The sequence below is a fragment of the Pelmatolapia mariae genome, linkage group LG1 (assembly GCF_036321145.2).
Source record: "Pelmatolapia mariae isolate MD_Pm_ZW linkage group LG1, Pm_UMD_F_2, whole genome shotgun sequence".
Lineage (NCBI taxonomy): Eukaryota > Metazoa > Chordata > Actinopteri > Cichliformes > Cichlidae > Pelmatolapia > Pelmatolapia mariae.
The window spans coordinates 20,567,486-20,592,873 of NC_086227.1; the positions used below are offsets into that span (position 1 = coordinate 20,567,486).

The window sequence follows — 25,388 nt, forward strand, 5'->3', positions numbered from 1 at the left end:
CACCAGTGTCTTGGAAAAGAAGTGAGCTTTGCAGGACACAGTGCTCCACTGCTCTGCAGTCTGAAGTTTCCACTAATAGAAACCTTTTTAATATTTGATGAGCTCTGGTTTGAAGACTTGCATAAAGCTGACAGTTGGGCCAAATGAATAGCTTTATTCAGCCTCTGGTCGTACCGATTTAGGCAGCACATTGTTAGACGTCCAGCACAGATCTTTCTATGCTCTTTTATAATCTCTGTCATATCTGCCAAGTACTGTAAAAGGGAATAAAGTTATATATTTCTGTCTTTGTGGTGCTCTTAATCAGCAGCTGAAGCTTTACAAAACCGCCAACTGAGGTAATTTTGATTTATATTTCAGTAGCAAGGACCTCAACTTTAAATGTCGATGGCAAATGTTTTTGTTTATGAAGCAACAGGCTAGGCGGTTTGAGGAAGGCCTCATCGAGCTCCCAGGCCTGGCATATCTCTGATGACTTCGAATGAGGTTGACAACCAGAGAAAAAGCAGAGGGAGGGTGGGTCGCAGAAATGAGAACAAATGGATGTGTGGCACAAGTAGACATTTATAGACGTATGGCCGGAAGAGGAGTGTTTGGAGTTGTGGTCCAGCTCCTGAAATTCAGATAAATTATCTCACTACAAATTCGATATAGCAATAATAGCTCTTACTGAATCACTGGCGCCAATATTGATATGTCTATGTGCCTACTCTAAATGGATTTCCCTCGCCAATTGAAATCACTACTTAATGACTCCTTGTGGTGGTGCTTATTAAATGAATGAGGGTAAAGTGAACGGAAGTAACTGGTAAAAAAAAAAAGAAAGATGACGCTCAGCAGGGAAAATGGCGGAAAGCAGGGAAAGAAAATGAAAGCTAATGAATTGAAATGGCGCATTGTTAAATTTCACTACTAATGATGACGCAAACACATTGAGACCATGATGGACTGACTAAACATATCATTCCTGCTTTTTGCCTTCAGAGAGGTTCTTTTTTCTTTTTTCCTGACACCAATTTAATAATGAATTGCAAATTATAATCTTCTACTGAAACGATTATCTATCACTTTCAGACATGGCATGCTGGTACTCAGTCGAGATAAACATGGCGGCATTTGGTCTCTAATGTCATTACTTCAGTGAAGATCAGTAAAGATAATGACTTTTTCTATTTATTGAAACTCTACCTTTATTTTTCCATTTGCTTGAAATGTCAGCGAGCACTCCTTGAACAGAAGCAGAAGAAGAAGAGGCAAGAGCCCCTGATGGTCCAGTCTAATGTGGATGGGAGATCACGGACCCGTCGGACCAAGCAAAGTGAGGAACAGGCTCCACTGGTGGAATCCTACCTCAGCAGCAACAGCAGCACTATCTACCATGGTAAAGCTTGCGCTCCTCTGCACTCCTCTCTGGCTGTGTTGATTCAGAAAGCTTAAACAGAGAATTAAAGAAAAACATCAGCTGAAGAAATAAAGAAGTCACACTGTTTGTTTAATAAGTCTTTTTTATTTATAAAGAGTATTTGTTCTTCCTGGCATCCCAATTAGAACTATAAACCAGACATGAAACCATTTTTTAAATGATTAGTGTTGCATAGCTGTAAAATTTACAGCTTTAAATAAGACATCATGTAGAAGGAATACAACACACTGCAACATCTACTGCAGTGCTGCAAATCAAACCACACAGGAGCAAAAACTGTGTTCCCTTTCAGTCGATTCGAAGTACTACACATGTAATGTGGGATATCACACCGCTGCAAGTCTTGGATGAAGACCCCTTCTATTCACTGCTTTAAGGCACATGACTTGTGATGACATAGGTGCACGTGGGGCTGTACACATACACGCTGTCGTCACCCTTCATTTCTTACGTTCTTTACCATGCCAAGAAAACCTCTGCTGAGTCGGGCTAGCTAGCTACTGCTAGTTAGCTCTGCTGTCTGTGGCTTGAAGTTAGCTTAACTGTACCTGATTGTGTTAGCCTCCACTGGTCAGTTGGTGCATAGGCTGTCCACGGAGCACTAATTTTGAGTTTTCTTGTGCAGTAATTTTGCTTTGGATTTTGGTATGAGTAACCAAAACCAAAGCAAGTAAAGCAGAAATCTTCTGTTCACTACTGTCCCCAGGGGACAGTGGGGATTGTCCATGCTATAAGAATGTTTACTGAAACCAAAGCCTGTGCGTTTTGTCACCAAAGGTGCACGGGATTCCACCAGAGGAATAGCAACCTTATGGGCCCTTTTTAAATTAATACATTTTTAAATTAATTTTTGTGCTGCAGCTAGTTGGTCCATCATCCGGTCTGTCTATCATTTGGACGTTACATCCCCTTCAGTCGCTCGTTAAGCACTAAGGTGCTGATTGTCCGACTTGTCCTCTGATTAATGTATATTTATGTATGTACATATGTCCCATGCTGTGTGTGTTGTACTGAGTAAACTGACTGAAAGAGAATGAGTAGATATGTTAAGAGGAACAAGGTACAACACAAGGTTGCCCTTTGCCTGGCTCACTGAAGAGCAGCTATTAAACTGAGGGATGACCATGACGAATGCATCCAGCCTCTCCGATCATCTAACTAGTGCCTGATTTTAAAACCAGAGGTGATCATGCTTTTGAGGTTGTAGCGCCCAAACTGTGGAACACCATTCTGAAGTCAATCAGTTTGGCTGACTCTGTTATTTGTTTTAAGCGAATGCTGAAACTCATTTTTATAGGTTAGGGTTTCCTTTATCCGTTCCCCTTCATTTCATTCATGTACACGTATCATCAGTGTGCAGCTTTTATTCGAACTGTGAAGCACTTGTAACTTGATGTTTTGAAAAGTGCTATATAAATAAAGTTATTATGCAACACTTTATATGTTGTACCTAGTTACTCTCCTTCAGGGAACAGAAGTTATAGACATAACCATTTGTTATATCTGGGGCCGCCGAAGTCTTCTTATTTACACACAGAGGCCAGGCAGAGCATTTTTATTTATTTAATTATTTTTTGAGGGACAGTTTCTGGGATTAAGGCCAAGAACTGTCAAATTTCCTGTAGAGAGAAGAGAAAGATGTTCCTCTGCAATATCCTTTTATTCTGATGCAAAAAAAGAGAATAATAAGCCATAACAATGCTACGGGAAAATGAATAAAAACATTCTAGCCTTCGTTCACAGTTAGCTCCACACTTTTTCTAAGTTGGAAACTCTGGACTGTAAACCTGCAGTGATTTTAGCTAGAGGTTAATACAGCCCAGTATTAGTCCCACATTGAGTAAAAAATTGATCTTACAGTCACTTACTGTATTTGTTAAAAATTGAACATTTTTATTGCAATAGGTTGCTGTGAAAAAGTGTTTTCCACCTTCCTGATTTCTTATTCTATGGCATAGTTCTAGTGCACCACAAAAATGACCCAAAAACACATCGGCAAGTCCACCTCTGACTGACTAAAAAAACCAGATGAAGGTTTTTTCATGGCTTGAAAGTTGATTGGGATGCTTTGGAGGTACCTTAAACAGGCCACTCATTTTAAATAAGTGGCCCATTTCAATTTAAACAATTCTGTAGAAAGGATTGCTTCATATTCCTTCACATTGATGTGAACAACTTGTTTTCAGTTATAACAAATGCTTTGTTGCAGTTCTTGCTGTCAAGTGTGGCACAGCCAGGTATTAGTTTTAGGGGTCAAATAACTTTTTTTTGCATTGGGTCAGGTAGGTTTGGATAGCATTTTTCACTTTAATAAAGTAAATCCTCATTTAAAAATGGCATTTTGTATTTACTCAGGTTATGTTTATATTAAAAAATAAATCTAAAAGGGGCAAATACTTTTAAATGGTATTGTGTATTACACTAAAACGTAACGTAATGTTTAATGTGAAAGACATATTTATTATAACCCATCATGTGCTTCAGTCGTGTTCATTCCTGTGTTCAGTGCAAGAAGCTGAACAGGAAGAGGTGAAGGTGATGTCGGATCCACAGCCACCACGCTCAGCCAAAAAGGGCAAAGCATCAGCCAGTTCCACTCCACAGACAGGCAGTGAAAAGAAGGAGAGGAAGGGGAAACACAAAGGTCAGTGTGCTGGTTGAAATGGTTAATTAAACTGTGTGAAAAATGGATAAACATATTGTTCTTGGGCTTTGCACATCCATTTTTAAAGACCAAATAATCAGCTTTTAGAAGCGGTCCCGTGTGTGAAAAAGAGAGGATCCAAAATCCTTACTATCCAGCAGCTTCAACAGTCTATCCAAGCTCTGTATGCCATCCTCAGATAAGGTTTCCCCACTGATTTTTTTGAGCCACAGCTGGCAACAGCACAACTGAGTGAAATGCGGCTGCCCTCTTAGCCCCTGCCATGGTGCCAAAGTCGTCAGAGCTCAGTGTCTGTGATGATGTATGACAGACTGACACACCACAAATGAAGACCTACATTAGAAGATTAAAAAAGAAATGTGTTTGAACTACAGCTACATTGCTGTCATTGTTTCCCTTATACTTCCATGCCGTTCAACCTTCAATGTGTGTTATTGCAGACTCAGCACAATGAAATATAATAGTTAAGGTGTTTGCCAAAAAAAAACATAGCTTGATCAACAATATCTGACTTTGGAGACATTTGGCATCTGATATACTGCAATACAGCAGATGCTTGCCTTTGGAATGACTTTGTCCCAGGAAAGTGAATTGGATTCAACTGTGGTAAAATATTATCCAGGCCAGTAGTGCCAAATTCACCACTGATTGATCTGTCTCACTTCTTCTTCTGTCTCGTGCTCTGATTCGTGAAAGCATAAGCAGAAATGATGCAGTCATTAGAAAATGAGCTCTAGGAAGATCAGAGGTTGTTCATTTTCAGTTTAGATAATGAAGATATGAAAATGCAGCCCTTTACATACTTTTATAAAATAAAAATAGAATTCTTGATTTTTACACGCATATCTCTGAAGGAAAAGAAAGACAGGGGACTGAACAAGAAATCAAAAGATAAGACTGACCTAATTTTGTTAAAGCAGCATGTTAATTATATATATATATATATATATATATATATATATATATATATACTCAGTAGAATATGCAGTCGCATCAAAATGACAGCTGTGACAGGATGTTATGCAGCTATGTACACCCTTAAGGTGCTGCTAATCAAATGCATTTGATTAATTCATCATCAGCAAGTGTGAACATTTTTCTAAAACCAACATTTTTTGCAGTTAGTCTGGAGCTTCCGGATGTGTGTTAGCATAATGCCATCCTCTTCCCTGAGTAGACTTCCTAGAAGTTTCACCCCAAGGTCAAACTGTGCTCTTCTTGGACAAAATAAAAAAAATGTTCAAGTTCACGACAGTCAGAAAAAGTCTGAAAAAGCATGACTTGTTTGGAAGGGTTGCTAGGGGAAAGCAGAACATGACAACATGGCTTAAGTTTGCATCTGAAAAAATACTATAAGACAATAGAATGGGGCACTGTCCTTTGAACAGATGAGGGCAAAGTGATGATGTTTGGTTATTATGTACAGCATGATGTTTGGAGAAAATGAATACAGTATATCGGCAAAAACACCTCATAACAACTGGCAGCACAGCAGTGGAGGGGAGATTTGGACACCTTGCAGTCATTTAGTTGACCGTGAATTTCTGTGTATAAGGTTTTCTAGAGTCAAATGTGAGGTCATCTGTCCAGCAGCCAAAACTTACACCCAAAATGAGTTCATGCAACAGAAGAAAAGAATTAAGGTGCTGCAGTGGTCCAGTCAAAGTCCAGACCACAACATGATTTAAATGCAGTGGCGGGACCTTAATAGAGCTGTAAATCTGAATGCCTGCAAACTCTATGCAATTTTTTCTCTTCTTTTCTTTTTTAAATTTTTTTTTTCATAGGACAAGTGGAGAAGTGTTCTTTTTGCCTGAATGCACACTTTAGAAGTTGATTGAATATTGAAGACACAGAGCAAAACAATTACATAAAACAAAATGCCCAAAAGTGGAGAAATGGGAATGTTATCAGATTTACTCAGGCTAGTTGACTATGTGATTAATGCACAAATTGTTGCTGAACGATCTGCCCTTGTTGTACTTTGCAGTGGTTCATTTAGACTTGAATCTTACGACAGCATGAAATACTGATAGTGGAAAAAAAGTGAGTCATTCTGAAAGAGTTTGTTTTTCTTTTTTGGGATTTTGACTCAGCAGCGATCGATGGCCTGGCTTCCCAGCAGGATGACAGTCAGATCCAGATCCTGACAGTGGGTCACCCCACCTCAGAGGAGGCCGAGGCAGAGCCTGTGATGAGCTGCACTCAGTCTCAGAGTAAACAGGATCTTCGCGTGACCATGCTCAAAAAAGGTACTGACAGCGCTCAAGAAAGCTTCTGCCACTGCATCTGCAATAGCACAACCACAAGTCCTTATTTACACCCACGGCGTTCTGGTCTGCTGCTGCGTTGTGTTGGTGGGAGGATGAAAAACACTGACTCATGTTAAAAAACACACAACTCCAAATAAATAGGCCATTTTAAAATCCAGCGTCTGAATGAAAAATAATATAATTATTTGTACTGTAAACACTCAGCGCTAACACACATTAATTGTTCCATACATAATAAACACAAAACTGTATAATCTATATGTGGTGAGCAGCAAAGGGAATTTTTTGACTACGTTGACCGGTATGTGAACTGTAATTTACAATCAAATGCACTGATGCAAAAGTGTAGTGGAGAGAGTTGTAATAGTGCACGTGCTTCCTTGATCCATTATGACAGTTTTTCATCACAGTGTACTGGGTAGCAAATAGAGAGGGAGTTGAGTGATGAGGGTTAGAGTTCAGGTGCTTAATTGGGTTTAACTTTGCAAAATTAAAAGTAAATAAAAAGATTATTTTAAGTGGCAAGAATGGCAATGTTGTTTTAGCCGTCCCAGCATGAACTCTATGCTTTCTTCTTTTAAGACATCACAATGTTTTAAGTAAGATACATTTTCAGCAAGTTTTATGTGCCAAAAACTACAACAAAATCGCTCATTAAATGAGACTGTAATCAGTAAACACACACCAGATAAGCCACGTAAAATGCAGCCACAAGTGGATCAGTTTAAAGTCTGGTATTTAGCCACAGTATTGTTAGCACTAAATAAGTAACATTATATACTGTTATATTTTATGTTATGTTTTTGTTGGCTGCAGTACATTTGCAATGATAAATGTAGTCACTGTAACATCAGAACCGAGTAGACGGCAGATAATATACAGACCTGTCATCACAGCGAACATAACCTCATAGTACTCAGATTAAATACATAAAAATTCCAAAAGGTCTGACACCTGGATCAGTATTGGTCTTTTTCTTTCTATCTATTTTTTCTGTTCCTATTATGTGTTCCTGTTCGAGGCCTCGTTTTCCAATTTAATTTCTTTCTTTTGTTTTTTTTCTTCCTCTCGTTCCTTCTTTCCATCCTTCCTGTGAAGGTATATCGAGCAGCATGAATTTTGATGAAGAGGAGGATGATGATGATGAAATTAGCTCCAGTTCTTCACAGCTCAACAGCAACACAAGACCAGGCTCTGCCACTAGTAAAAAGTCATGCAAGGTAAAATTAATTTCACAGCATGAATTTGTACTCTCTGCATGTCTTTTTGCGCAGCACCGAGCACCTTTTGACAGTAGCTAATAAAAAACAAAAATATGCTATTTTATCACCAGTTTGGATAGTTTCCCAGCTGAAAGTAGAGTTGCAGACAATTATAGCTTAATTTAAAACAAATTAAGTATTTCCCATATGCCAGGGGTCTCAAACTCCAATCCCTGAGGGCCGGTCTGCTGCAACTTTTCCTTGTGTCCCTGTTGTACCACACCTGAATACAATTAGTAGGTTATTAGCAAGACTCTATAGAACTTGATTGCATGCTGAGGTGGCAATTCAGCCATTTGATTCATGTTACAGCAGCTCAAGAGTGAATGAACATGGTGCAATAAAAGTAGTTTTAGAAAACAGGTTTCAGAAACAGGTTTAGTTTTTCCATGTTTTTCTAGGACCACACATTGTACTCTGCTTCTTACTAGTCTTGTGGATGCAGATGCTGTCATGTTTTTGGGGAGGACCCATACAACTTCAATTTGCTTGAGGAAGACTCAATGACAGAAATGTTAACCAGCTCAAGTGATTCCTTTAAACCTATGATTGTTCCTCAGTTGTTTTCTTACCTCAGCGAGCATTTTGCTGGATGCCCACTCGTAAGAAAGTAGCCAAAGTACAAAAGTTTTGAGCCACCCTTCATTTTTTGTAGTCTTTGCTTCCAAGAAGCCAGAGTTTCTAGTTTTTTTGTTTTTAACGTGGTATTGGGCCATAGTGCCCTAGCTTTTCAGCTTTTCTTTGGATATTAACTGCTTTTTGCTAATGTTCTGTACAGTTCTTGTACCTGACCATTATCAGAGTCCTTTTTTTCCTTTTTTACTGAGCCATTTAAGACTGACCTATGAATCATTCAAGCATAAAACTCAAGGGATTAACCAGTGTTGTATTCACACATAAAAGACAACTTAGCAAAGATCCAATTCTGAAATGTCATGTCTTTGAAATATAGGGGGGGAAACAGAAAAGGCATGTCACAGGACAGAGATACATCTGGCCCTTTAGTTGATCCGTCTTCTGTTCACTGAACCGTCATCAGAAATGGTCTCAGTGGATATGTGGCTTTCAAGAAGCCATTCTTAAGGAAGGGAAACAAGGAGAAAAGGTTGAGGTATCCCAAAGTACACAAGAATTGTACTGAGTATCAGTGGCAAAATGTCTTATGGAGTGAAAAATATAAATTTGCATCTGCAGCATATATGGAGGAGTTCAGGAGAGAGGGGACAACTCTGTCATGTTTTGGACCGACATTTCAGCCAGTGGTGTTGGGGGTCTAGTCAAAACTGAACAGTAGCATTAGATGTTGATTCACTATGTAATACCATCTGGAAAGCGTCTGATTGGCAATGACTTCCTTTTTAAGTGCAAACACACTGCGAATGCAGTAAAAGTATAACTAGATAGAAAGGCACAGAATGTAACGCACAGTTATGGACTTCCCAGCCTTTTGCTGTCTCTTTCCCCTTTTGATAACATAATTTCTCTTTGCTCTTCTTTCCACTCTAATTTTTTCAGTCATTTCAATGTTCTGTCTCTGCTTCAGGTCCTTATTTTAGACACAGTGTGCTCATTCTTAATCCCAGTGGACAATTTGATTTTCAGACTCATTACTCTGCTTTAATGCTCATCAGTCCACCATTTCACGAGGGCTCTTGCCATATTTGATCCTACAGGAGGTGGCCTCAGCACCCACTCCACCAGTCAGTGAACCTGCCATTGATGTTGATGACCTTGAGGAGTTTTCTCTGCGCCCAGCACCACAGGGGGTCAGAGTGAAGTGCAGAATCACCAGGGACAAAAAGGGCATGGACAGAGGCATGTATCCGACCTACTATCTCCACCTGGAGAGAGAGGATGGCAAGAAGGTGAGACGAGTCTTTAAGGTTTAAAAACATATTACACAAGATATCTGTCAGGGAATTTTTTACAGTAAGTTGTTAACATCTGGACTCTAATCTAAGTTATATATTCAAATAATGCAGCTTTGTGGTATCAAACCATGTTGATTGTCTGTAGGTGTTTGACAATATGGTTTGGTAACAGGTGTTCCTGTTAGCTGGGAGAAAGAGGAAAAAGAGTAAAACATCAAATTACCTCATCTCCATTGATCCAACTGATCTGTCTCGAGGTGGAGAGAGTTTTATTGGCAAACTGAGGTAAGTCCTCAGTGGCTTTGTTGTATTAAACACTTTAGCAGCTTACATTAGGAATTAGATATGGCATTGGCAATGTTAATCTATATGGCACATTTCATTATATCTAAAGTCAATGTGTTTAACACAGAAGAAAGAAATGCATTAAAAAAGGTACCATACCTTAAGGTAGTGAAAATAGCAAAATAAATCTTTAAAAAACACGCACAGCTATTGAGTGTAGGTCTGTGTGAACAAAAAGGTTTTGAGTCTGTTTCTGAATGTTTGCACAGATATAACTGATCTCGGGTAAGCAGGCAGCTTGTTCCAAAGAACAGGACCACAGTAACCGAATGCTCCCTCAGCATACTTGCATCTGAACATTTAAAAATTCTGGACCTGATGACCTGAGAGGTCTGACTGGGTTATAAACAGTGAGCAAGTCAGAGATGTACTCAAGGGGCCAAACTACTAAGAGCTTTATGAACTAATAAAAAGCTTTTAAAGGTAATTCTGTATTGCACTGGGAGTCTATGAAGTGACTTCAACACTGCATGGTCAAATTTGTGCGTACCTGTAAGGACTCTGTTGCTGCATTTTGAGTAAGATGAGAGTCGGTCTACTGATTATTTGTGAGAGTCCTGCAAATGGAGCGCCACAATAATCTAAACTAATTTCTATGAAAGCATGGACCAATTTCACTTTGAGATAAGAATCTTCTAACTTTTCTAACATAAGAAAAGCAGTTCTTACTAACCTTATTGATGCTTTTATTAAACCTGAGATCACTGTCCAAAATGTTGCCAAGGTTTCTGACTCGCTCATTGTGCTTCAGAGGAAGGGATAATAAATTGATGATGATGGGTACAACTATGTATCATCTGTATAAGAATTTCAAGATAATATTATGATTCTTTATGATAGTACCAAGAAAGAACATAACATCTATATCCTCTTTAGGTACGATGAGAGCAAATCAAGAGCTCGACCTGGTAAACCAACTGAGTCATTCAGCCTTTAAATTAAAATGTCACGATCAACAGTGTCAAAAGCAGCAGTGAGATCAAGCAGAAGTAAAACTGCAACTCTCTGTGAGTCACTGTTGATCTGCAGGTCATTGATGACTTTAGCAGGAGCTGCTTCTGTGCTATGATTAGATCTGAACCCTGATTGGTACTTATAATAAATGCTGTGATTTGAAAGGTATTCATCCGGTTGTTTGTAAACATTTTTTTTTTAATATTTTGAGGAATGAAAGATTAGAAATGCCTCTATAATTATTCATTACCAATGACTCTAAGTTGTTCTCGTTGAGTAGCAGTGTGATTACAGCACATCTGAGAGAAACAGGGAAAATTCCAGTCTGGAGAGAGCTATTGATAATATGATTTGTATAACAACGAGACACAGATTTGAAGAGTTTGTTGGGGATGTTGTCAAGTAAAGAAGTGCAAGACTTTAACTGATGAATAATTTCATCCAGATCAGAATACATATTCTGAGTAATTATGCTAAGTGTTGGATTTCTTATTCAACTTTTGTGCTGGCATTACTATTTCTCATTTAATCTAATGGTATTTAAAACAAAACAAAACAAAACATGATTGACATAATCATTAGAAACAGCTTCAAGGCTCCATGGAAGCCCCTCTAGAGTTTAATCAAATATGGGCCTGTGCAACCTTTTAGTCTTTGGACCACTGGTCGATGTACCGCTCAAAGCTTTGCACTGTCCTGCTTGAATGATGGCGGTCTAAATTGGAACGAACAGTGACCTTTCATCAGTCCTTGGCCTAAATGAGATATCTAAATGAGACGGCTAAACATGTGGCTTTTAAGAACAATTTCTGAATGGCACCACCTACACCACACAAGTAGGTGTCAAGTCAAAGTTGTTTAAAATACCCTGTATGAGTATAACCGAGTAATGCAAATGTTGCTCTCCAATATTAGATAAATGGTTATTTCATAGCTGGAATTAAGTATAGTTGGCCAAATTTTCCTACAGATTCTGTTTTTATTGCCATTTACTGGTGTGCAGTGCATTAATGGCTATTAAGAACTAATGACTGACAGTCTAAAAACTGTAAGAACTAATTAATGATTGATTGAACAGCACAATGCATCAAACATCAGCGCTACAGTACAGCGAGATATGTTTTCTAATTTCTCATTTTATAGAAAAAGGTTGCTAAGCGAAAAGCGAGTGCAAAATATGAAAGTAAATGTGGTATGAGGAAAAAAAGATCGAGTGGGGTAGGGAGGGAGAAGGTGGTATGAAGTTAAGCAAAGGTGCTCTCGCTGGGATCGAGTCAAAGGATGTTGTATGTCGCAATTTGTCAACTTTTCGGCCAGTGTTCACCTGATGTAAGAATTCACTTAAAGACAGAGCACTAGCCACTTGCCTTGTCTGTCAGGATTTAGATTGGACCACCCACCTGCCAAAATCCAGTCTATCAATCACTGCTGAGCCATAAGCCAACAAGGACTAACTCGAGTGGAACACAATTATATTTAGAGGGGCATGAAGTCAAAAGCATGCAGTGATTTGCAAACTCTGTACTCTGCTTTTATTTCCCTTTCAGTTTCTATCCACAGACAGTATGTAGAAGGCTCTGGAAAAATCACTCCACTTATGATTTTATCTGTGAACACTTTCTTGACGATTTTATGATCTCATTCGCTAGCTTAAGTCTTACTGAATACAACATGATTCATTTTGTAAGGTGTGGTTTCAGTTAAAACTAAATGAGATGATAAAGGGAGTTATACTCCAGGGAGAACACAAAAACACAAGTTTTACACCAGTGACAATTAGTTGTTGCAAAGGAGCTCAGGTCATATTTCAAAACTCAAGCGTCAAACCATACAATCTGTTTTCATTATGTAATTACACCTGGATACCTGTTATTTCTAGTTATTTGTTTTTTTTATATATATCTAGCAAGGATAGCGCATGTTAATGGACATAAGTATTATGAAAAATATAACATGTAAACTTGCCAGATTATAGCAAAACTGCTAGTTTACACAGGTAGTTTGAGCCTCACCGCCGGTGTTTGTTGTAAACAGTCATTACATTACTTAATGTGTTATGTTTTGTTTGCAGATCAAACCTCATGGGAACTAAGTTCACTGTATATGACAACGGTCTGAACCCTATGAAGAGCACCACCAGCCTCGAAGCTAGCAACTTGCGTCAAGAGCTAGCAGCCATTTGCTATGTGAGTTTATCAAAATGCTAGAATATACTTGACTATACTTGTGTTTTCACGTTGCTGAAAAGATACAGCATTATTATTATCTAGATTTTGTTATAAATATGCTCTAATACTATTTATTTAAAATAATGCATTTTTCCAGTAACCTGTTTAAAACTGCATTAGGCAGAAATGGAAAAAAAGTTGCAGCAGAATTGTGAATGGAGCAGCTCTGTCCTCCCTGTCCTAAGCCCTGGCAGCAGACAACCACTGTGCATCCTTTATTTGCAGCACAAGCTGTGATTCAAGCTATAAGTAGCTACATAAACAGGAAATTAAAATAGCCATAGTTAGCAAATATCTTAACTGTCAGCATAGTAACTCATTATCTGTTTTCATGAGAAATGTACTTATATGATCTGAAAAACCTACCACAACAACCTTACACATGACAGTACAACGTACTGCAAAAATTCGGATGCAGTGTTTAAAATTGAGATGTGGCCATGTCTCCCTTGTAAAAGAGCGTCATGGTTAAATAAAGGTTAACTAAATGAGATACATTTAAAAGGTTTGCCAGGTTATGGTTTAAAAATAGCTCAAAAATGAAATAACATGGACGTCAGCCGGTCGTCCTATGATGGCAGTGAGCAAAACGACAAATATTAGCTAAAGCTAAGGCTTTGAAAAGTACAGCTTTATATAACTGCATCCAGAAATAACATTCAGTAATCCACCTTAGGATAACATTTGTTTAAGAAAGGGCATTGAGAGGTGATCTGTTTATCTTTTTTAATTCTTTTTTTTAAATGTAGGAAACCAATGTCTTAGGATTTAAAGGGCCTCGAAAAATGAGTGTCATCATTCCTGGAATGAACATGGACCACGAGAGAGTGTCTATTCGGCCACGAAATGTATGTGTTGCCCAATTTCTCAGTAGTCGCAGCTGCTCTGACCAGTTCAGGCTCTTCTAATACTTATTTAATCGATCCGATACATATGGTGTCCATGTCCAAGGCTTTTGTATTCTTCTTCATTACAGGATCATGAGTCACTGCTGGCCAGGTGGCAGAACAAGAACACAGAGAGCGTGATTGAACTTCACAACAAGACGCCTGTGTGGAATGATGACACACAGTCCTACGTGCTCAACTTCCACGGCAGAGTCACTCAGGCTTCCGTTAAGAATTTCCAAATTATTCACGACAATGACCGTAAGCTTTCGTCCACACATAACATTTCTAAATATTTAACAAAGGCTAAAGACAAAGGTCTGTTCCTGTTTTATAATCTTGTTTTACCCAGTGACTGTTTGAGACAGCCACATAACCTGATACTGTGGATGCTATTAAATTAGACAGTATTGTTTTTAACTTGTTACATATAGGTACTTGTCAGACAGATTTAGAAAATAACTTTATAAATATAACAAATATAACATTTCTTCATGTTTTTGGCTCTGTACACGGAATGGTGAAAAACTCCCCTCATTTTTTACATCTTGCAAGTAAAAATGGAAAATGTGTGCAGTTATTGACTAAAAAATGTGCAAATTTGCATGGACAAACAAGATATAAGCAAAAGTAGAGTCTTTATAATTTCAACAAGTTTGAAAATTAATATTGGGATATTTCTTATGACCACCTGTGTTCTTTAACACAGCCGGAAGTCTCTTTGGCAAGCTTCCTTGTAATTTCTTTCAGGAGTGTTCAGGAATAGTTCTCCAGGGTTCTTGAAGGACTCTCAAAGCTCTTCTTTGAATGTTGGATGCCTTTTGTTCTGTTCTCTGTTGAGATGATCCCACACTGCTTCACTTGCTGGCTTAAAATACAATTTTTTGCCCATCAAACTGTGTTATATTTGGCTTTTTTCATAGTTCCAAAGAAAGAAACAAAAACTGGATTGAAAATGAGTGAAAAAGCAGCCAAAGATAAACTACAGAAAGGTTGTAGAACTGTTGCTGAGGGGCAGATTATTTTACACTATGCTTTACATCATACAGTTTATTTTGTCAGTTATGCGTATTAATATTGCCGTAAAGAAATAGGTACTTATGGGTTTTGAAACACAGTAAAAAGGGGAAATGTTTCAAATCAGCTTAGACATAATCTGTTTCCCACTTGTTTTTCCCTCTGCAGCTGACTATATTGTGATGCAGTTTGGCCGTGTGGCAGAGGATGTGTTCACCATGGACTATAACTACCCAATGTGTGCCCTGCAAGCCTTTGCCATTGCCCTCTCCAGCTTTGACAGCAAGTTAGCGTGTGAATAGACTCCAGCCTGAAGTTCAGTGGATAACTACTCCTCCTGTTGTCTCAACAAGGGCTGCTTATGTATCACTGGGGCTGATTTGAGATCACTCGTTACCTTGGAAGTCCCACGTATCCTGAAATGCTTTATGGGACTTAAATTATGTGTACGTATGTGTGTGGGGGTGGGGTGGGACCTCAGGATGGTGTTTGTCAGTGGAAGAAAACAAGCACAAAGAGTAATCCACTTTCCAAATCAGATTCATTTGTTTTGATAACTATAGTCATTTTGTACTGCAATGGCATTATAAATATGTTTCTTTATGTAGTAGTTCTAGTAATTTAACATTTCTTTATCTGTAAACTATAACTAACCGTTATGCATCAGTAAGTTTAAAAAAAAAGTTGACTGGGTTTATGTAGTCTACCAACACAAAGTCACACGCTTCCTCGAGCATGGATACTGCTTATATACTTACTGAATTAATAATAACATGCACGTCACAATGTATTTATTTTATTGACATATTTATTACCTGCTCATTTTATGTTCTCTGCTGTCATTTGCAACAAATTCTGCTGTAATCGCTCCACGGAACTGCAAGCACATTAAATGTCATGATAGGAAGATCACTTGTATCCACAGTAAAAAAAAAAAAAATTAGAGGTTTGAAAAGGGGAAAGGCATGTTACACAGTGCTGTGTATCATATACAATATTGTGTCACAGTGTCATATACGTGAATGTATAGGATGATGGTGCACTTTACTTTGAAGTCTGTGGTGGATGAGCTATAGCTGTACATACTTTATTGTGCCTTTGAAGACTAATTCCAGTGTTACATCTTGGCCGTAAATTGAGCTGAGCTTGAATTGGTCTTTGCGTTTTTTGCTTTCCTCACATACACCGAGAGGATTTCTCTGTAGCTACTTAGAATTATTTTTCTTTAATTAAAGTTCATTTCGACTGAAAAACAATGCCTGGGGTTGCACAACATTCAGAAGATAATATTCCAAAGTGTGCATCTTAAGATTTAAGAACATGTTGCACTAAATAGATGGCTATTTATTTACATAATACTGTAAATCAGGCAGCAGATATATAGCAGATATCTGAGGTACTCGGGCCTAAGTGTCACGGTCCTGGCTCAGTGTTTTTAGTTTCACTGTATTTTGTTATTCATTTATGTTCTAGTTTAGCTTATCTAGTTAATTTCTATTATGCTAGGTTGCTGTTATTGTTCATTGTTTAGTAGATTCCCCTTGTTTTCTGACACCTTCGTTTTAGTCCTTCATGTTGTCATGTCTGCGTCTCGTCATGTTTTCTGTTTATTTTGAAAATCTCATTTCCATGTCCGTTGTATTTAGGTTTACATTTTCCTGTGGCATCATTATGTTTATTCTTGTCAGCTGTTTCCTCACGTGTCTCCACTTCCCCTCATCACCTCATGTGCATATTTAAGTCTTTTGTCTCTTACTGTTCATTGTCAGCTCGTCTGCCTATGTTCCCCCATGTTAGTCTTAGTCAAACTTATAGTCTTAGCTGTCGAGTTGAGTTTTTTCTTTATTTATGTTCATGTAGTCCTCCTCTCGCTTTTGATTCTTGTATCAGCCCAAATAAAGGCTCGCCTTTTGTTTAACTTTAGTTCAGTTCTCTCACGTCCGCTTTTTGGGTCCATACCTTAAACACACCGGCTGCCCAGCCGTGACACTAACGTTGTGCTGGTATCTTCTGATCTCTGCTTGGAAAATGTACCGAACAGAAATTGACTTACTGCCAACAGACATACTCGTACAATGTGAAACTACCATAGCTTCGATGCATCTTCCATCTTTTGCTTTATGTATTAAATTAGCTCTGTGCTTCACTGAGATGGAGTATGATACATTCCTCATCCCACTGGCAGTAAGTTTCTATATCACCTAGTTTATTGCTGTTCATATTTTTACTCAAACTATTATTCCTCTTGCTCCTTATGGGGCAGTATCCTTTCTCAAATATATGACGGTATTTTGTATTTTACGACCATTAAAAAAAAAAAAATGCTGAATGGAGGTGACGAACAATCTCCACTATTGTTACTGTGGGTTCTGAGCAAATCTTTATCAAATGTGCTATTCTTGTACTCAACTGTGTTCTAACTATTTCAAATTTCTATTTTAAAATTGTTGATACTCTTGCTGTAAAGTCTGCTTTTCATACATGTGTCCAAGAGCCAGAGGTTCTGTCACTTTGTTTTTAGTGCTGTCATTGTAATGTACAGTAAATGGTGTACAATTTACTGTGGTGGTACACAGTCCTTTGTTCATGAAAAAAAATAAATAAAATGACATAAAAATACTCCAAAATATGCTTTCTGTTTCCTCAAGAATCCAGATGTTTCAGAAGTTGGTACAGCGATCATAGAACATGGTCATGTGTCTTTACTACAAAAAAGAAATAAACACTGTTACTGTACTTTACTTTTCTGGTTACAAATCCAGGTGTGTGATAAAGCTCATGCGTAAGTTCTAAAAGGAAGGTCTGCATTCACTCATCTGTCTGCTTCCTCAGGTGTTTGACTGCTATTCATTACATCACTCCCACCTTCCTGTGCCGTAAAACGTTGTCGTCCAATCATCTTTCTGCTTGCTGTCTTCAGCTTTCGCTCTGCATACCTTAAGTCGCACTGCTCATCTTTCATTAATTTTGCTGTAAAGGGCAATCGGAGTCTAATCGCCAAATAGCATAACTGAATTGTGTATATCAATAAATCATGTTGAGTTTCTTCTAATGATCTCGCTTTATTGGACCAACTTTTATTCTAATCAACCTGGATTAGATACTCTAACCAGAAAACCTCTGAGTACACACCAAATATTTCGTTGTAAATCATTAAAAACATTAGTAAAAACATTAAAAACCCCAAATACTTGCTGAGATTTCCTGCAATATTGTCTTTTGAAGTTTATGTTAACAAAGTTGTTTTAAGAAAAAATCCCCAAATTTAGCATTTTTACTGATGGAACTGAAAAGTAGAGTGACCCAAATATCCATAAACAGGTGCAGTCAATACAAATAAAACATCGTAAAATCATGTATGTATCATGTATCATGTACTCAATCTTTGTGTGCTTTGCTCTCTTTTCCCCCTCATCACCAACAGGTCACGGCAGCTGGCTGCCCCTTTTCGAGCCTGGTTCTGCCTGTAATTATGTCTGTAGCATCATTCAGCATGACTGGTTTGGTGGTGCGTCAGTGATGGTCTGGGGAGGCATATCCATGGAGGGATGGACAGACCTCTACAGACTAGGTAACGACACCCTGACTGCTGTTAGTATCAGGATGATACTTGGACCCATTGTCATCTTGTGCGTCTCCATGTTTGTCATTAAGCACATTCTCATTCTGGAAATATATCTACATGCAGTGGAAACTAAACACACACTTAGACAGAAAGCTTCACACTGTGTGAAACAAAATGTTTCAGGTGCCAAGATCAAGATTTAATTGACATCAGTGTCTGGAGACTTGCCCTTCAGTTCTTTAAATTAAAGGCTTTTCACACCCACACAGATGATTAAATTAACCTGACTGACTGAACATTTGGGCGAGCACTGTTATACGGATCTCCGCTGACCTAAAAAGTGGTTTAATCAGGCAAAGAAGTGAAAACAGCTGTGAGGGTGAACACTGTGGATGTGGATGGCTTTTAAAATTATAACAGGTTAACACATTGAGTGTAGCGTTTATCATATTGCAAATGCACTGAATAGGTTTTAAAAGACGAAACCGTGAAATTCTGAATGAAAAAGTACCATTATCCCCTTTAAATGTTTCATAGGGGTGTAATTGTTCTGGAAATGTGAATGTAAATAGAAAACAAAATGCACTGCAGTCATCTGAGGTGCTTGTGGTAAAAGGAAACTTTTATTTGTACAAAAGTATCACTTAAGAACATCACTGCATGCCTCTGTTTAGTTTGGATTTTATGGTTTAAACATATAAGGAAGTAATAGCAACACAAGTCTGAGTTCACTGTCTGTTTTCAAACGCATTTCAGAAGCAGGAAAAGTCCTTATGTCTCCCTCCTGTTCCGCATCCTCAGGCCGCTCACCCTGACTTCCTTGGGTGTGTCTGCATGGATTCGACCCTCTCCCTCCACATTTGCTGACATTAAAAAATTCCCTTCTATATCCTCCTCTGCTTCCTCCTCTGGGTTTGAACTGCCATCACAGCTGAACTGCAGGCTCTCTGCCTCCATCACTGGGTCATCTTCATCAGCTTCCTCCTCTTCTTCCACTTCTGTGTCCTCGTCCTCCTCCTCCATCTGATCTTCCTTGTCCTCTTCCCCATCCTCGTAAGTGTCCTCTTTAGGGTAGTGGAAGACATCCTTGTGTTCACTGAAGCTGATTTGCTTCTTCCCGCTATTATTACACTGCAGCTCTTTCTTCACCTCCAAACCAATTCTTGTCGTCGTTCTTTCGGGACCCAGCTGGGATGATGGAGGACGGAGCAACTGCCTTTTCTCTGCCTCCTCCTCCTCCTCCTCATCCTCTTCCTCATCTATGTCTTCCTCTACTCCCATAACTTCTTCTATTCCCTCCTCTTCTTCCTCTTCATCTTCATCCTCATCATCTTGTGCTTCTGTGTCCTCCTCCTCATCATCTTCTTCATCTTCATCTTCCTCTTCCTCTCGCACAATGGAAAGTTTCCTTGCCATAACCTCTTCCTCCTCTTGCTCCATCCTCTCTGCTAGGGCCTCAGCGGTGGGCTGTGTGGGGGGTTCCTCTAGTTTAACCATCTTAAACCCACGTCTGGGGCAGGGTTCATCATACTCTGGGTAGGTCTCCTCTGGGTAACCTGCATTGGTGTTCAAAGAGACTTCATCAGATTTTTATTGTGAGGATTTGATAGAGATTTAATTTGATCTCAAATTTAAAATGCACTTCATTTCACGGCTGTAACAAATTGAGCAAATGCAAATTGTGCAAAAAATGTGAGCAGTTCGACATTTCAGATGCACCTTCCCAGTCTGCACCGTATGGGACCTCCTCGGCCTCCATCTCTGGGGAGGCTCCCTCCAATCGGCTCTCTTGAATAAGCTGTGTGATCTGTCTCAGCTGCCTGAGTAATTTCTCCTCTTTCTTCGACGTGGTGGTTTTACTCCTCCTTCGTCTACCACTAGAGAGCAGCACAGAGTGAGGTAAATTAGCCCTGCCTGAGTATATCACTCTATACTCTAATACTTTATTTATCTTTACTTAGTTAATTCATCACAGTTTCTTTGTTGTTGTGGTGCTACTGGAAGTAAAACACAAGCAGATAAAAATAAATGAATAAATAAGTCTCACCTCCCAGAACTATTGTTCCTCCTGGACACAATCCTCTCCATCATCTCTTCAGTTTGGAGCAGTCTCTCCTGCAGCCTGGCAAGCTCATTAGCAGTGACTACACAATTTACATGGGACAACATTGTTTTGATGTTAAAATATAATGCACTAAACACAATGCATACTTGTACACGTCAAAAAAACGTACCCCCCTCAATCTTAAAATGGCCTATACCGTAGCTTGAATTCCTTTCACTATAGCATCTTTTGTACCTTTGGTGTGGTAAATTGTATTAATGTCAGCTTGTTAAAGGTATCAGAAAAAAGTGTTCGAAGTTACACGAGAAGAAAATGATTTTACATTTCTCATAGTACTTACTTATTGTGTTCTTCCTGGTTCCCACGGTTACTGCAGAGTTCTTCCCTGGTTTATTAGCCTTCCCCCTACATGTCAGCTGTGAACATAAACATGATTATAATTAGATTAATTGAGTATACAGTTACATTTACCATACTATAGCTCTGCATGAAGTTAATAACAAATAGTATATAGAAGCTGTAGAAATTAAAATTACCTTATGTATAATATAAAGGATGTAAAGAAGGATCCCAAAGCCATATAAGGGTATCACTTGAGCCATCAGGTTGTACTTTTTGCCTCGTCTGATGCCTTTTACTTTTGCCATTGCCTCCAAACTGTGTGTCATTGAAAATGAAGGGTCCACATCCCACTGTTCTGGGTCTTCTGGCACTGATAGCTTGTGCATGGCGGGAGGGTAGAACCCAGGTCCAACTGCAAAAATAGTCTTTCATTCAATTAATAAGAATCAATAAAGCAATTTCCCCCCGAAAACATATCACGGGGAATGTATCCTCAGCCATTAAACTTTTAGTATCTTTAATTAGGTTTTACTTAACGATTATTTAAATGCTATCATTCTCTGGATTAATTTGATAACATTTATCCATAAAATATGTCTTTTTTTTTCATAGTTAGGCTTTGTTCTTTTTTTCTTTAGTAATCAGATGAAGCAGCCAGAACATTTCAGTGTTTTATAATGATAATGTCTAATGCCTCTTAGATTGGCCCCTAACTGTGCATGGACCCATGGACACATTCCTATGATGCCCACTGGATGATCCAGCCCAGTTGGGAACACTTTTTCCTCTATATTAACTATTATTCATAAAAGAGATCCAATTTGTAACAAATAAAGTGAAGAGATTCATGGGGATCAGATCAATATTTGAGAACAATGTCAAAAACATAAGAAGGTCAAAGCAGTCAGGAAAGCCCTGGGTAAAATGAAATGCCTACATTTGGATTTGTTTTTATTTATAGTTATTGGTTTTTTAGAAGCCTATTTCGATCATTTTGACACTCCTCTGTGCAGGAACACAGACCTGCTGATGCTTATGCTCAACATGTTTCAGCATTTATGTCAAATCAAGCTCGTTGCTGCTCCCATCTGGGAGTTAACTAGCACTACAAGTGGAAGATGTGACTGGGACGCTGGTTAAAATCGGCCTGCTGAAAAAAAAATTGCAAAGTGAGAAGGTACACACACACGCGCGCGCACACACGCACATCTGGTTGCAAGAGAATGAGGATGTTAGCATGCTCTGGTCTCACCTGTCAGAGGTGAAAACTGGCCACAACACACTGAAAAACAGCAAACAGCTAAATGTTTCCGTCCCCTAACACTGGGCACATTTAAATGTGGCTGTAAAGAAGAGAGAGGGTCTCTGTTTGGAGTATTAAGGTAAGAAACTGTGTGGAAAGTTTGCAGCTTTATATTCGTGTGCTAGCACAGACTGTACTGTTTTATACAGTCAGTGGTTGCTAGCAGGCATAAATTGGCTCAGTTACGCGAAACACAGCACAGAGAGTAGTCTGGAAAACTGCCATGTCAATATCTGCCTGGGAACATTTTGAAATATTTAGTCTCCTTGGGTTGTTTGTTGGCCAGCATTGGTTACTGTTTGGGTAAATTTTGTAACCACCCATTGCTGCTTTTAGCTGAAGACATTCAGTGAACCTAAAGCAAGTTGTAGTTATTAGGCTGTGAAAATGTGTAAGAAAAGCAAAGCAAAGTGTGCCCTAATGTCTAAAACTAAATCACTAACCACATTCCTTGTTCTCTAAATGGCTCATTCCTCATATAAATAATATCTAAGAATAACGTGCAATCCACAGTAGCTTTCTATTTTTGACTGTAGTATGTTCACATTTCATATAAGGTCACCAATTTTCCGCTTATTAGATTTGAAAATTCCAGTTGTTTATGGTCTAGTATGAAATCACTACCAGTTTATATCTGATAAGATGCCCCTGCTGTGATGACTGATCCATTTTGACAGCACCTCTGGGTGTGTGCTCGTGACTGTGTGAAATTGATATCAGGCTAAAGTCAAATAACAAATAAGTCACATACTGTGTTTCTTGTGAATGTTTTTTAACTGCTCAATGAGAAGTTTTGAAAAGGTGCTGTCTGTTAGAGTCAATGCACACCTGTGTCTGTAAACACAGCAGCTCATGCTTAGCATGATATGAAATGTACAAAAACACATCACTTGTTTCAGATTTAGATAAATGGTCAAACTGATTCAAATGCATTTTAACAACCAAATTATTTGTTCTTCAAAATATGGTGAATGCAGTTTTTTTTTTAAACTCATTGTACAGTGTAAGATTTCAGCAAACTTGTGTGGACTATGAAGGATAGCCTCTGTGCCTGGCATGGTCTGTACTGAGTAACAGCTGGCATTAACAACAGCAGCACTGACACAAAAAACACTGGAGATGGAGCAGGATGGGGATGGATGATGATCTGATAAGCCGTCTTACCCTCAGGCTGCCCCATCTCCTGTTTCGCTCTGGGCAAAAGCATCCTGGGCAGAAAGAGAGAAACGCAGAGAACAGAGCATGATATAAGAGTAACCTTCTGGCAAGTTGTTATCGACATTTTGTTCCAGAAAATGACAGCAACGCGTTAATTTCACTTGAACGGGAAAGCTGGTATCCACAGATGTTATTGCTCATCTGGTGATGCTGCTGCCCAGATTAGACCAGATTAGAGCAGCTGCATTCAAGTGCTGTTTGAAAAAGTGAGCAGCAGATGGGTTGAAATTCTCCAGAGACTGAATACAACCCCCCTATTATTATTATTATTATTATTCTCATTAATATTAATATTGTTATTGTTGTTGTTATTGTTGACTATATATGAGTATCTTCACCTACAGCGTTCAAACATAGGCCCAGATCTCATAAACTGACAGACTGGAACATCATCACATCATCTAGGTTTCAGATCTGCATCCTACTAAACTAATAACAAAAAAAAATACCTGATTTAAGGTAAGAAAACACAGTATGTCATTGCTTATTGTTGGTGGTATAGTGAGAGTCCAATCAGTGCTTTTCTAATTGAGGAATATCAGGAAACTACAGTTCCAATTCCCAAGAAGTCAAATCAGAATGATTTCACAGCAGAACATAGAAAACATATCAAATGTTTAAAGTGAGGCATTTTAGTATTTCGTGACAAATATTCAATTTTTTAAATAATTTAATAGCAGCAACACATCTTGAAAAAGTTGGGAAAGGGAGAAATGAAAGGCTGGAAATGTAACTACAGGGGGAACATTTTACAACCAGTTATGTTCACTGGCAACAAGTCAGTAACATGATTGGGTGTGAAAACAGCATTTTAGAGAATTTCTCAGGAGTAAAGATGAGCAGAGGTTCATCAATCTTCAAAAACCTGTGTCTACAAATTATGACAATTTAGAATAATGTTTCTCATTGTGAAGATTTAATCTCATCATTTATATTAGGCCTACATATCATCATCAAAAGATTCAGAGAATCTGGAGAAATCTCTGTCCTTGTGATTTTTGGGCCCTCAGGCAGCACTGGATTACAAACAGGGAGAATTCTGGCATGGAAATTACTGCACGGGCTCGGGGAATCATTGTCTGTGAACACAGTTTACCGTGCCATTCACAAACGGAAGTGAAAGCTTTAACATGAAAAAAGAAGCCAAACGTGAACGTGATCCATCTTCTCTGGGCCAAAGCTCATTTAAAATGGACTGAGGCAAAGTGGAAAACTGTCCTGTGGTCAGATGAGTCAAATTTTCTAACTTTAAATTTTTAAAACACAGTCGTCACATCCTCCAGACTAAAAAGGGGAGGGACGATCCGACCTGTTATCAACACTTAACTCAAAAGCTCGCATGTCTGATCGTGTGGGTATGCAGTAGTGCTGATGCAGTTGGCAGCTTAAACATCTGGGAGCTTACCGTCAGTTCTGCTGCCATCCAGACAATGTGTTCGGAGAAGGCCTTGTATATTTCAGCAAGACAATGTTAAACCACATACTGCATCTATTACAACAGCATGGCTTCAGAATAGAAGCGAGCAGCTGCTGCCTGCAGGCCAGAGCTTTCACCAACTGAATACATTTGGTGCACTGTGAAATGAAAAACTTCACAAAGAAGACCCAGGACCGCAGAGCAGCTAGAATCTGATATCAGAGAAGAATGGAAGCATTCCTGTCGACTGTTGGTAAAAGAAGCGAGGATGATCCTATCCCAACTTTTTTGTAACATGTTGCTGCCATCAAATTCAAAATGACCTTATTTTTTTCTTAAAATGGTGCATTTTCTAACTTTAAGCACATGATATTTTTTCTCTGTTTTATTGTGAATGATTTGCAAATCATTCTGTTCCTTTTTAACATTTAAATTTTATGCAGTATCCCAACAGTTTTAGGAATCATGTTTCAGTTTGTGTTTCCAGCCATGTTTTGTACTTCATATTTGGTAAGAGTGGCAGACTGAGAGAAGCAAGCATAAGCTTACAAGT

At 38.6% G+C, this 25,388-nt stretch overlaps 2 protein-coding genes across 4 annotated transcripts in view; one reads left to right on the plus strand and one right to left on the minus strand.

The window, feature by feature from the left end:
* Positions 1 to 17,535, plus strand: part of tub (TUB bipartite transcription factor) — a 60,732-nt gene extending 43,197 nt beyond the window's left edge. For 2 of the 3 annotated variants that reach the window (XM_063475163.2, XM_063475180.1), the window contains exons 3-12: positions 1,219 to 1,381; positions 3,930 to 4,067; positions 6,185 to 6,340; positions 7,460 to 7,581; positions 9,297 to 9,488; positions 9,667 to 9,779; positions 12,865 to 12,979; positions 13,771 to 13,869; positions 13,998 to 14,169; positions 15,094 to 17,535. In XM_063475163.2, coding sequence (XP_063331233.1) covers positions 1,219 to 1,381; positions 3,930 to 4,067; positions 6,185 to 6,340; positions 7,460 to 7,581; positions 9,297 to 9,488; positions 9,667 to 9,779; positions 12,865 to 12,979; positions 13,771 to 13,869; positions 13,998 to 14,169; positions 15,094 to 15,227 — 1,404 coding nt within the window. In that variant the 3' untranslated portion in view covers positions 15,228 to 17,535. The remainder of the gene's footprint in view (positions 1 to 1,218; positions 1,382 to 3,929; positions 4,068 to 6,184; positions 6,341 to 7,459; positions 7,582 to 9,296; positions 9,489 to 9,666; positions 9,780 to 12,864; positions 12,980 to 13,770; positions 13,870 to 13,997; positions 14,170 to 15,093) is intronic. The other variant, XM_063475172.1, reaches the window with a different exon arrangement.
* A 1,570-nt stretch (positions 17,536 to 19,105) lies between these two features.
* On the minus strand, positions 19,106 to 23,593 carry ric3a (RIC3 acetylcholine receptor chaperone a). Its single transcript, XM_063495050.1, has 6 exons — positions 23,365 to 23,593; positions 21,092 to 21,309; positions 20,896 to 20,971; positions 20,538 to 20,634; positions 20,210 to 20,367; positions 19,106 to 20,046 (listed from the first exon to the last, which is right to left on the minus strand). The coding sequence occupies exons 1-6, from the start codon at positions 23,480 to 23,482 to the stop codon at positions 19,262 to 19,264; spliced, it is 1,452 nt and encodes a 483-aa protein (XP_063351120.1). The 5' UTR covers positions 23,483 to 23,593; the 3' UTR covers positions 19,106 to 19,261.
* Positions 23,594 to 25,388: the final 1,795 nt, after the last annotated feature.

What these genes read in the sequence shown, in the direction of transcription:
- ric3a (XM_063495050.1), bottom strand. Translation starts at nt 23,482, where the DNA reads ATGTCGATAACAACTTGCCAGAAGGTTACTCTTATATCATGCTCTGTT. An exon ending in TCCTTTATATTATACATAAG is followed by an intron (nt 20,972 to 21,091) that starts GTAATTTTAATT and finishes TTATGTTCACAG; the next exon opens with CTGACATGTAGGGGGAAGGC. An exon ending in AGGAACAATAGTTCTGGGAG is followed by an intron (nt 20,368 to 20,537) that starts GTGAGACTTATT and finishes GCTGCTCTCTAG; the next exon opens with TGGTAGACGAAGGAGGAGTA.